This window comes from Anas acuta, chromosome 2 (genome assembly GCF_963932015.1).
Source record: "Anas acuta chromosome 2, bAnaAcu1.1, whole genome shotgun sequence".
NCBI lineage: Eukaryota > Metazoa > Chordata > Aves > Anseriformes > Anatidae > Anas > Anas acuta.
Genome location: NC_088980.1, coordinates 32,043,592 through 32,055,393, shown reverse-complemented (window position 1 = coordinate 32,055,393; position 11,802 = coordinate 32,043,592). Strand labels below are relative to the sequence as shown.

General features: G+C 36.6%; 1 protein-coding gene across 21 annotated transcripts in view; it reads right to left on the bottom strand.

The window, feature by feature from the left end:
- The window catches only part of HDAC9 (histone deacetylase 9), a 476,309-nt gene that overhangs the window by 195,323 nt on the left and 269,184 nt on the right, over positions 1–11,802 (bottom strand). For all 21 annotated transcript variants that reach the window (XM_068674122.1, XM_068674124.1, XM_068674117.1 and 18 more), the window contains 3 exons: positions 6,702–6,824; positions 4,126–4,336; positions 3,534–3,751 (listed from right to left, as the gene is read on the bottom strand). In XM_068674122.1, the coding sequence (XP_068530223.1) occupies positions 3,534–3,751; positions 4,126–4,336; positions 6,702–6,824 (552 nt within the window). The remainder of the gene's footprint in view (positions 1–3,533; positions 3,752–4,125; positions 4,337–6,701; positions 6,825–11,802) is intronic.

Here is an 11,802-nt window from a genome sequence, read left to right as displayed (position 1 = left end):
CATAAAAGCTTTTTAGATACAGATATGCACAAATAAAAACAAGATTTTAGGATTTTTATTGTAGTAGCAGTTTTTCAGTACTCAACTGCAATAATTTTAGCTGGAAGTTTCAGAATTTGGACTCCCTTTATTGAGCAGAATGAAGTTCTACAATAGTGATCAAAGGGCCTTATGAGGAAATAAGCTGTCAGTTGAACTGAAGTGTATTAAAGCTGACAACAGCAAAGTCGAGCTTCCCAAAGACAAGAGGAGTTCAGGTTACTGCACATTCATTATCATTTTTTCTCCAGAAAGCTGGGACGAGCGTTTCTACCTATTTTTGGATGTGATGTCGACTTTTGCAGCATGTTTTTAGAAGGTCAGCATACTAGATCCCGCAGGTATAAATGTCAGGCTTCAGTGCAGACGTATACCATTTCCCACATCAAAAGCCTGGCATATGACAGCTGACCAGAAATAATCCATAGGGGATCTTCTCTTTGTTATTAAGGACAGAGGCACACCTCTTGGCAATGATTTGTTTCTTTTCAGAATGGAAATGATCCAGGGGAATTCTTTACCTCTGACCTATGTCAGATTTTGCTTGTTATCACCCTCACAACAACACAGGCTTGAAGTACTTGCTGCTGAAGTATATTCTTTTATCAAAGAAAAGAAATCACTTTTTAACACAAGATAAATAAAAGATCTATGGGGTGGGGAGAAACTGTTGCTTTCTTCCTCTTTTTGCTGTTATAGCAAGATTTGCCTATTTGTCCACCAAGAAGATCTGACCAAAATCACTTTTCAGGGATTGCTGACACATGCCATATCATCACATTTCAAGGCAAAAATTCAAATAGCTGGTTCAGTTGCAATATATGACAGCCTTAAGTACTTACAGAGTCCTAAACGTAAGGGGGAAAAGGAAAAAGAAATGGAAATTAAATAGAATGTATTAACTTGTTCTAAACTCTTGATCAATTGGGATTTCATAGTCCTGTCAGCTTAAAATGGTTCTCATCTTTCTAACCAATTTTTTTTAAGAGAATGTTTGAGTACTCCTAATTAAAACATTTTTTCAAGACTGAAAAGGAGGGAATTACATATCTGTGCAGATATGTGTTTCATTATATGGCCTATGTTCAGAACAGTGAGGAAAGAGGAGTGGAAAATAAATACATGTATTCACCTGATACATGCTCAGACTTGTCCTAAGAAACGCAAAGATGTCTTTGCTACATGGTGTAGAACATCTCATTCTACGGTTCAGGTAAGCCTCTTTTGCAGAGTTTAAGTTTGATTGTAAGAGCCACACAAAGCTGTTAGCTTAAATAACGAACAAAAAACTGCAAATAAAGGTAAGGTAAGGTAAGAACAAAGTATATCCCATCCTGCTGGTGGAGTTAAAAAACCTTATGCCAGCACAGATGTTCAATCCAAACCTTTAAATTTAAAGGGTTAAAAAATATAATTTTAAATTCAGTACTTAACAGCCACTCCCTCATTTGAACATTTCTCACTTCCTTCAATAATGGCTACCATTAAATGCCAGTTTTTAAAAATCACATTTATTCTGTTAATTACATAAGAGAACACCTGGCTTTCCATATACTTGCAGAAGACAGATGTATGATTGGAGCACGGTCATTTTCAGTGGTATTCATCAGAACGGTTCTTCTGGGAATAGTATGGTAAAAAAACCTCTTCACTACAGACAGTAAAAAAAAGTCTGATAAACCACCCACATCCTCACATAATCCACTGCTTCTGTGGATGCAGCATGATCCTATCCCTCCTTAGGTGTTTGCGGCTCTGATGAGTTACTGTGCTCCTGATGAAAGCTAGCTGCTTGGGGAGTAGAGATAAGGGAGACTGAGCTTTCTGGGCAAAGGAAGTAAGCTAAAGACCCTGGGATAAAGATAAATTTCTACTACCTACATTCGCATATAGCCTATACTGTAGAGAATAAAAGCTAGATTCATTAAGTTTTAAGAGAAGCAATTGTTTTGTCTGTAAGTCACAGTGCATATCCCCAAATGCTATGGCAGAATGTATGCAAATAAGTGTGACCTAACACAAACATGTCAATGTGGTTCTTTGCTTTGTGAAGAATGCATGAACAGTAACTGATCAGTTTGCAGTGGATACCCACAAACAGCATAAAGACTCAGTACTTTACTAGTAAAGATTCTTTTCAAACAGTTGAGGGCAGGTGAAATATTTTCAAAACCTGAGGCTACAAGATATGCCATCTTGATTAAACATATGGAATGCATACTCAAAGAAAAGCCAACTGGAGTCCTAGTTGAGTAATCAAAACACCCAAGCTGAGAGGGGTTAACATGCAAGGATCAGCTCTGAACTTTGAAGTTTTCTGGTCTTCATTTTTTCTAATTAAGACAAGATTTAATAACCAAACCACTGTACAAACTATGTACTTAAACTCTAGGTTTGTTTCTAATTTTGTTGGGAATTCTTAGTAGATTCCAAAGAATCAGTACCTCCTGGGAAGTTCACCCTTGTAAGATGGACTGACTTTTTTTTTCTTTTCACATAGGTACAAAGACCAAATACCCTGCTTTTCATCTTTTCTTCTTTGCCATTAGCTCTTCTATATAGTTATCACATAACTTAAACAAAACAAGAGAAGTAAAGATGTGTGATATTTGAATTATTCAAGGAGCTCCAACAAACAACTTTTGGAAGGCTATGCAGTAAGTGAAGAAAAATGTTCTTCAGATAAAAGCATTTAATTACTTGAGTATCTTCATTTTAGAGCAGGGAACGGCATCACATTTGTTGTAGAAGCATTAGCCCCTGATAAATCTACCTAGATATTGCTGTACTTTGTTTATTAGTGAATGGTCCCTTTTCTTCTTTCTTTCTCCTCAGAAAAATGTGTTACTATACAGGGAAACAGGGACACAGTTCAACTTGTATCTGATATTAGTAATAGCAAATTCTTCTCTTTCTCCTTCACTGGCATTTTTTTTTATCATATAGCTAACAAACCATTATGTTATTCATGAATTTACATTGAAGAAGCTGATTTGATAAAAGATGATTACAAATTTATTCAGATTGTCAATACATTTCTAACACAAAAAAGATCAATTTCATCAGCTGGTTGACTTTAAATGAGTTATATATTTATTCCACATAATATTCCACAACAAATGAACTTAAAATATGATTCAAAGGCAGCTGAACTGAATGATTTCTGAAACTGGAAATGACAAATAATAAAAAAGCTGGATAGACAGCCAGTAATTTTTATGGCATAATTTACCATTTGGCAGAAAAGCATCTGTAAATAAACCTGAAAGATGCTTTGATACCTATTTCATTGAACTGTATTCTTATTGGTGTCAACAAGCATATCAAAAGCTGAAAATGAAGACCTATATAAACATACACTAACTATGCATAAGCAAGGTAATCCTGCAAGAACCTGTCTATTCTCATCTACCACATGGCACTGGCATCTATTATGTTCCTTATTAGTTTTCAACATTCATGTTCATTAGAAATTCCTTACTTTGGGAACTCACCTTATTCATGTGGATCTGTTGCTGGTACTGTTTCTGCTTCTCCAAAAACTGTTGATGTTGCTGCTGGATGACCAGCTGGGCCAAAGTACTTTGAGGAAGAGGAGCTGACTGGGTTCGATTCAGTGGCCTGTGACGAGGCAGTTTGTGGGCAGCTCTTATGCCGGGTGAGACTCTTTCCTTCGCTGCTAAAGGAGACTGTGGATGAAGAGGAACTGCTCCTGCAAAAGAGTGACATTTCACTCCAGTGTAAAGAAAAACAAACTACTGGTTCTAATAGAAGAGAAATCTCTCAGTAAGAAGAGTGGTGTATGTTGCAGAACTTAGCATTAGCACTGATGCAGTGGGACATGTACCACATGCCTAGCCATGCTGGGAAGTTCAGCAGCTGCAAAAGAATGTGATGAAGTAATCATTTTCTCTTTTCTGTAATCACGGAATTCTTTCAGGCTAACGAACTCAAGCAGAATCACTAACGTGGGAAAAAAATAATCTATGCTTTTCTCTCCCACCCTTCTACTTTTCACAACAGTCAGAATACAAATGTCATTAAAAATATCTAAAATGATTGTTGTGTTGAAGCTTTGATCATTACCAGTCACAAGAAGTTTTTGCTGTCTCATTTGTTCTTTCAGTAACAGATGTTGCAAGAGAGCCTGGTGGCTGCTATTTGGCTTTCCCTCCAAAGCAACATGAGGATGAGCTGAAGAAGGAGGAATGCTCCCCCCATACTGTCCAGCCAAGGCCACTCCTTGTCTGAGCGTCTGGGTCTCTCCCTTCTGCTTTTCTTTGAATGATGATGAAGCCTGTCAAAAAACAATGACACTCGTAACTGTTTTTCATTCACCTGGCCATTTCCTGGCTATTTCCACTTGTCTTACGGTATGTTTTCTAAATGCAGAAAAAGTAGTTAAAATCCCTCTCTTACACGTTGATTCTGAGATGAAAAGGGAGGGGGAAGAAGCCTGTTAAATGTAGCACTGCAAGAAACTAAATAACTAAAGCACTTGGAAAAATTCGGTAATAAAAGCCAAAGCACAAGGAACTACTAGTCAGAACATTATTAATGAAAAGACGGGACCTATCCTTAAAATTCCTAAAGGCCTTTCCCAGCCTCGTGCAGAGGAAAAAAGGGAATCAGAGGAAATAGTTTCCACTGAGCTTGGAATAGGCAAGGCTTGGTTTTCACATAACTTTCCATCAGACAGCAAGCCAATCAGCAAAACAAAATAATTACCTGTAGTAGTGGTAAGCTATTACTTTTCCTGGAGCATTCCCTGACTCCCTGAAGGACAGCTCAAAACTTTTACCATTTGCAAAGTAAATGTGTACAGTTAAACTCTGGTCTACTGAATTATCAAGAGCTGTTGTGTGTGTGTGGCCTTTTAAAGAACCCTTATAAATTGCACAGTTATTGATTTCAAGCTTTTTGTAAACTTTGGCCATTCAGGATTGCAAATATACTTTAGATTTCTTTGTTCCTATTAAAAATCTAATTTTAACAAAATGTATTTCAAGGGTAGTCAAGCTTGAGTAGTAATTTTTACAGTTAGAATAATTAACAGAAATAATTGTGTTGAGGCTTGCTCACTTATGGTATGTCACGGTAAAAAAACATCTCTCTGATAATCTGAATTTCGCATATTGTAACAAGGCAAAACAAAGTTTACACAAATTTTTGGGGGGTGTATGCTTACTTTACCCTCTCTCATTATCCTTCCCTGAAAAACAAACACCTAAATAAACTTTACATTCAATTTGCAACTACTTAGTCTGGTAACAGACATAAACAATACATGCATAAATTAACCCCTTTATTTTTTCAAATGCCAAAAGTAATATTTGGTGCAAGCTGGTAACATCAAAAGTTCTCATCATTTGAGTGAGAAAATTAAAGATGTTTTCATTTCCTTTTTCAACGTTATAAAATTTATTTGAAGCTAGTTATATTTATGTGAAATAGCTAGGAAATTTTTGATGATATAGTCTGGAAAAGTAAGCACTACTTTTCATGTTCAGGTCAAGTTTTCCATCCCTTAAAAACAATAACTTGCTTATAAATATTTCATGAAAGACTTCAAGAGCAGTGATTTAAAGCTTGCACAATTTTACACACAAAGTTCTATCTAACGTTAAAATGTTGGACTGCAATAATATGCTATTGGTGAGACATGAAATGAAATGTAAAAGCCATAAAATGACATGAAACTTTAACCTGCAACTAAGTTTAGCACTGGAATTAAGTAGTACTTCTAATAAACCACAGTAGACTGTACATATATATGCTTTTTATATTCTGGAAATCTAGAATATTTCTATTTTACCAATTCATGTTCTGTCAAATATGAATTGCTAGAATTTCTTCAGAATTTATACAGTGTTGTATAGAACCATAATATAATTATATTAGAATTTTTACATTTTTACAGGAAATCAGGAAGGAAAAGTTTTGACCGGTAGCAAAGTTTTCAGTTATTTTACTGAGTCTCAGATTTCACTTACAGATTACTGTAACTTTGGCTAGATCTAAAGATCTTTATCCATCAACACGGATTTCCATACATATTGTATCTGTTTTCTTATACATTTCACATACTAATTTAACATTGAGCTCTAAATAAAGTTGATTGCTACAGACTGAACAAAGGGCATATGAATATAACTAGTCATTAAATGTTGTTTATATATCCACAGATTTAATTTATATGATTGATAGTACACCCCTTATAAAACAAACCCACTTGCAGGAATACAGGATTCTTCCACTACCACGCTTCAGCCCAGCTTATGTTCCTGTTAGCATCTCATTATAAAAAGTTACAGGTGCTGTACTTTACCAGGTAGGAGTGATCATATAATTTGAACATTTATACTAAATTGTCTCCTCATGTTTTTCTCACCATGTCTGAAATCTGTTATCAGATTTGCAGATATAAACGCAATATATATGGCCTATATTTAGCTAAGCTCCACACTGGCACTTACTTGTGATTAAGAATGACTACTGCTTTCAAGTTGTGCCCTTAAATTTTCAGAAGTTGCCCAGTGCAAAGAAAGGTCTGTCTCCTACTATCAATTGCTTATGTTCCAAAATGCTAAAAAAGAGAATAGGCAGAAAGTAGGCTTTCTGGGAGCAAAAGTAGACAGTAAGGCTTTGGACTGGTCACTTACAGTGATTTGAGTTTGTACTGCTGGAAGTCCCAAGGTAATGTTGGGCAGAGAAGGGGACGTGTACAGACTCAACAAGTTCACTGATTCATCCTGAATCAAAAGGCGTTGCTGTGAAACCAGACGCTGGAATAAAGAGAAAAAAACAAAGTATGTATAATCTCGAGGCTTTTTATCTTGGCTATTTTATTCTGATTGTGCATTGATAGTCAGTTATGTATCATGCATTGGTTTGCATCCCAATGGGGTTCCAGATAAGTACTGTCCCTGTAAAAAAGCTATTGATATTTCCTTCCTTAGGAAAACAACTGAAATACATCTGGGATTATGCCTTGGTTAGTAAATCAAATTCCTACTCCATCCCAGAATCTTGAGGATTCTTAGACCTTCTCTTCTCTTGTCAACTGCACTTTCAGTATTAGAAATTCATTGAATTTCACTATCAGAAATTCATTGGCTAAATTCAGAAATTTAGCCAATGAATTAATGTCTTTATCTAGCCAAACCAAAGGTGTCATGATTATGGATGTATTAGATGTCTACATTGTTGTGGTTCTTAAAGTTTTGTGGTAAGGTATGAAACATATCCTACCTGGTTTATGTGTTAATTTACCCATATTGTGATATGAGGATGTTTCAGGCACATTATTTACTTCCATTGACATGGGAATCTTGGGTAGAAAGTGAGCCATATTGTCACATCTGATGTTTAAAAAAATATACTCTCTCTCTGCATATACACAAGAGCAGTGTCCCATCATTCTCTGATGACGATGATGATGGTGAACCCTCTCACAGCCTTTCTAACTCCTTTAAAGTTAAAATGTTTAACACTTGCTTTGAATCCTTGTGATATAATTTTCAAGGATGTGGAATTGCTGATATATTTTTAATTACTGTCAAGTAAAAACAGACATTCTACAAAGATCACCCTCTGTCTTTCCATTTTGGATTCATTGGGAAGAAACATAAAAAGTTGCATTACCGCAACAGGAATCTTTTTGATGCCTTTGCCTTTTTACTTTAACAGTCATGTTTTTCAACATGTGGTCTAGTATAGTTGCTTGAATTATATTTTCTGTTTAACTCTTGCTTCCCTCCCAGAACTTTAACACAATAAGACCTACAAAGGTCTTATTAGACTTAGGAACTCTGGCATGATATGGTCCCCAAGGGAACAACATCCTTGAAAAAGAATACCCTGTGTAACAGTATGACACAGTGACTGCTTTCTTCCCAAACAAAAAGCATATGGGACTCCAATAATAGACCACCTCCAAGAGGGATACTGCACACTCGGGCTTTGACTAAAGTAAATATAATAACTTGTCAAGCATGTTGTGGGGAGCTGTAGATTTTCCCCTGGACAAACCTGGAATATCAATTAACTCTGTAAAATACTTTGTGCTAATACAATGCAACTTCAGACCATCAATGAAAAGTGGTTAGGCACAAAAACACAGGATGTTATTGCAAAACATAACCTTCCTCATACAGTTTGTTTGGAGGTATGACCTATCACTGGGACAATAACAGTAGAAGTCTATCTCTGTAATTTTCTTTTGGTACCTAGGGAATCTCAACAGATAGCATACGAAACAAAGAAGCTTCACTTGTATATTACATTAAATCTTGGCTAACAGTGTCTTGCCTTGATAACATCCAACTTTGACTATGATTAAAACCAAATATGTCAAGACTGTGGAGGAAGACTACAATGATTTAAGTGGAAAAAGAAACCCGCAGCACCTCTGATGTGCTTTTTAGAAGATCATCAAATTTGTACCCACTGCAGTATGTACACAGAGCCACTTCAAAATGCATGTTTCCTTTCTGGTTTTCAGTACGCCACCACGATTTGAACTAACACAACTGTGACAGTGTTTTTGACAGTAAAACATATTCCCACACTAAGATCAGGCATGATTGTTACACAAGGCAGAATCAATCATGTTATACATGTATACCATGGGAGGTTAATGTTGAAAACAGGAACTTATTAGTTAAGACTACATCTATCAAATTTTTAATACCTCTAATAATCAATCATTATCTTTTTGGTAACTTTTTTTTAATAGTTTCAATAAAAATTAGCCTAAATGCCAGTAAAACCTCATCTCCCAACATAAGTTTAGCAGCCCACCTGCATGGATTAGAGTCCAGTACATGCTGCAATACAATTACATGACCCCAGCTGCAAATTCTCTTTACACAGTTGACAATACCCTGAGACGGTGGCACAAACTGGAGTTGCCAGCAGTGTCACTTTGCAGAACAACAGCTAAGTCATGGTCCTCCTTCTCCGTGCAGACTTAATGGTTTGGACTGGCACCCAAATTATCCCCAAAACAACTGCCTTACTTGCTCCTCCATATACATACTCTCTGGGCCCATGGATCCTGCTCCCTGATGCTTAAAATAGCCTGTCAGCATACTTATTGTCTTTTTTAAAATAGAGGTATGATAACAAAATGTAACAGTGCAGGATGATCAACAAGTACCCATATTTAGTTATCGTACTTCTATTTTGCTGCCAGTGCCTGCAGAGAAGCAGGAACACCAACTTTGTGTGCACATGTTTATATGCAGATCTAGACATTAGATGGGGAAGGGGAAATGGTTTGGCTTTAATACTTGTAAATTGTGAAGCTAGACTAAGTTTTTTCATAGCTTTGAATATTCACTATTACATTCTTATTTCTTACTTTGCTAATTAGACTCTCTTCACATATAGTTGAAACAAACCTCACCAGCTGGTCAGAAACGCAGACAATTTGCCTCTAGCCACTTGTGAAGTGTACCATATTGAGCTGAGAATTACAAACACAGTGCTGTGGGCTTGCACAGATCAACTATACATTTACCTGCCATGTATGTCATTTATGCCTCCTGTATAAAGTGATATTCTAGAAAATGCTGCTCTCCAATGAGCAAATGAAAGAGAAAGAAAACTACCTGGAGCCCACTGGCACCATGTGGAAGTCTGTCATTGCCTTCAATGGCTTTTGACCAGGCTGTGTATGCCCAAAATTAATAATTTCTTGTGTCTATGGCAGGTTGTCCCTCTGAACACAAGGGACGTGGCTGTGCAGGGGATCAATCCTGCTTGCATTTCTCATGCAAGTACGATTTAGCCCCAGCACAGCAGGTGACCTGAAAATGTACAGCACGCTACATGAGACAAATAGCTACTGCGGTGAACCTTGATGCTGCTGGAGAGAAGTGGGCCTAATAAAAATAGCATTTTATTTCTAAGGCGCAATTAAAATCTCGAGTTTAACTTTCAAGTTTCATATAATGAGACCAGTGTTTTAACAAATGGTACTGAACGTACCATTAGGGGAACTATGATAGTAAAAGATTATCTGCAAAAATGTACCATTTGCAGTGCACCTTTATGCACTCAAAAAAATGTAAATGTCTGCTCACCAGACTGTCTGCTCCAGAGAGTAAACCATTTAGAGGTCTAGCTATTCAAATGGATATGTCAAAAAGACTTTAAAAATCTGTTTCATTACTGATAATGCTCTAATTCTGTCTATGCACTGGAGTGTAATCATTTACGGTATTGACTCATGTTTTACTGGTAAATGGCTCTGTCATAGCAACCTGTTTTTCCCCAGCAAAAAGTGTTTTATTTGCTGCCATGAAAACCACGGCTATCCACCCACTCAGATATGAGCACAACACTTACTGCAAATGTCACAACAACGATTATGAAACAACAGCAATGTGAGTCATGCAGAATTACAGCAAAACAAGTGATACTTTGGGTGATTTTGGAACACTTATCCTATTATTAGAAACTTCTGTACTTTATGTAACTGATGAAAAATGAATTAGATATATAACCTTGGAGAGCTGGCAGCTAATGCTAAGCTAGCAAAGCAATATGTAGCAGTTTGGTTGCTGTTAAACTACCAAGGAAAATCCCACTGAAAACAAAATGCACTGAAATTGAGATTTATGGAAAAATGTTAGAGCCCACAGGACCACAGTATTAACAGTCAAGTAACCAGAGAGGTAAAGAAATCCCTGACTAGATCCAGAAATGGAAGTCAGTAGTTTCAGTTTTTTAGCCCACTTCCAGCTAGCTAAGTGACTGACACATTAATTTCCAGCACATGGAAATTAACTTTAAAAGGAACTTTTTAGGCTCATTTGAAATTTTGGATTGTGTGGAACTAAACCTACAGATGTCTGGCACAGTAATGGCAACTGATGTGCAACGAAGTTTTGTATTAATAAACAGAGTATAACTTTGTTGGTTCTTGGAATAGCCTTTCCAAATCTCCCCAGATTGCCAATCTGACTGGGTTGTATGCTTGTCTTTATAGTAGTTCAACACTGTGGGCAAGTGTCGAGAAACTAAAACGTGTGAAGTAACAAGCACTGTAAGCCAGTCTGAGTCATTATTCCCCTTACATTTTGTAGTATCCTCAAATCAACACAAGATCCAATTGAGTAGGTTTTCCTGTTTAATACAGCATTAACATCTGTATATGCCAAACTTCTAACTACAACATTCCCAATATTAAAATATACCATTTAATTCTACAGAACTAGGATCTGATCTTATCTGAATGATGGATCTTGCTCTGCATCATTTACATTTTTTTGCAATCACATACAGAGGGGCTATGAGGCAAGACCACATGTTAGCCATCAATGCCATTTTTTTTTCTTTTTGGTTACGGGCCAAAGAGAGGCTACTAATCAGTGTGCAGAGGTCACCCACCTGCCCCCTGGATCATAGTTCACACACACAATTAATTCATTATGGGGAAAAGTCACTGCTGGAGGTTGAACTGCCCATTCTTTTTTTTTTTTTTTTTTTTTTTTTGAGGTGAGTGTCCTGCCACTGACCTGGAGAAATAGCTCCATTAGCTAAAGCTCTGTTAAATCATGTTTTCTTATGCAATTTTTTCTAACACATTGTATAAACCAATGATTAATAGAAAATTTTACCACCAAAGCAAGAATTGCTATATGTAGGAGCACTGGACACAGGATGTTTCTGAATTTCATTCTCTCTTAGTTGCATTAATTTATTGTCCCTTTACAATATTGCCATGGAAAGCATGACTTAGGCCTGATGTCTATG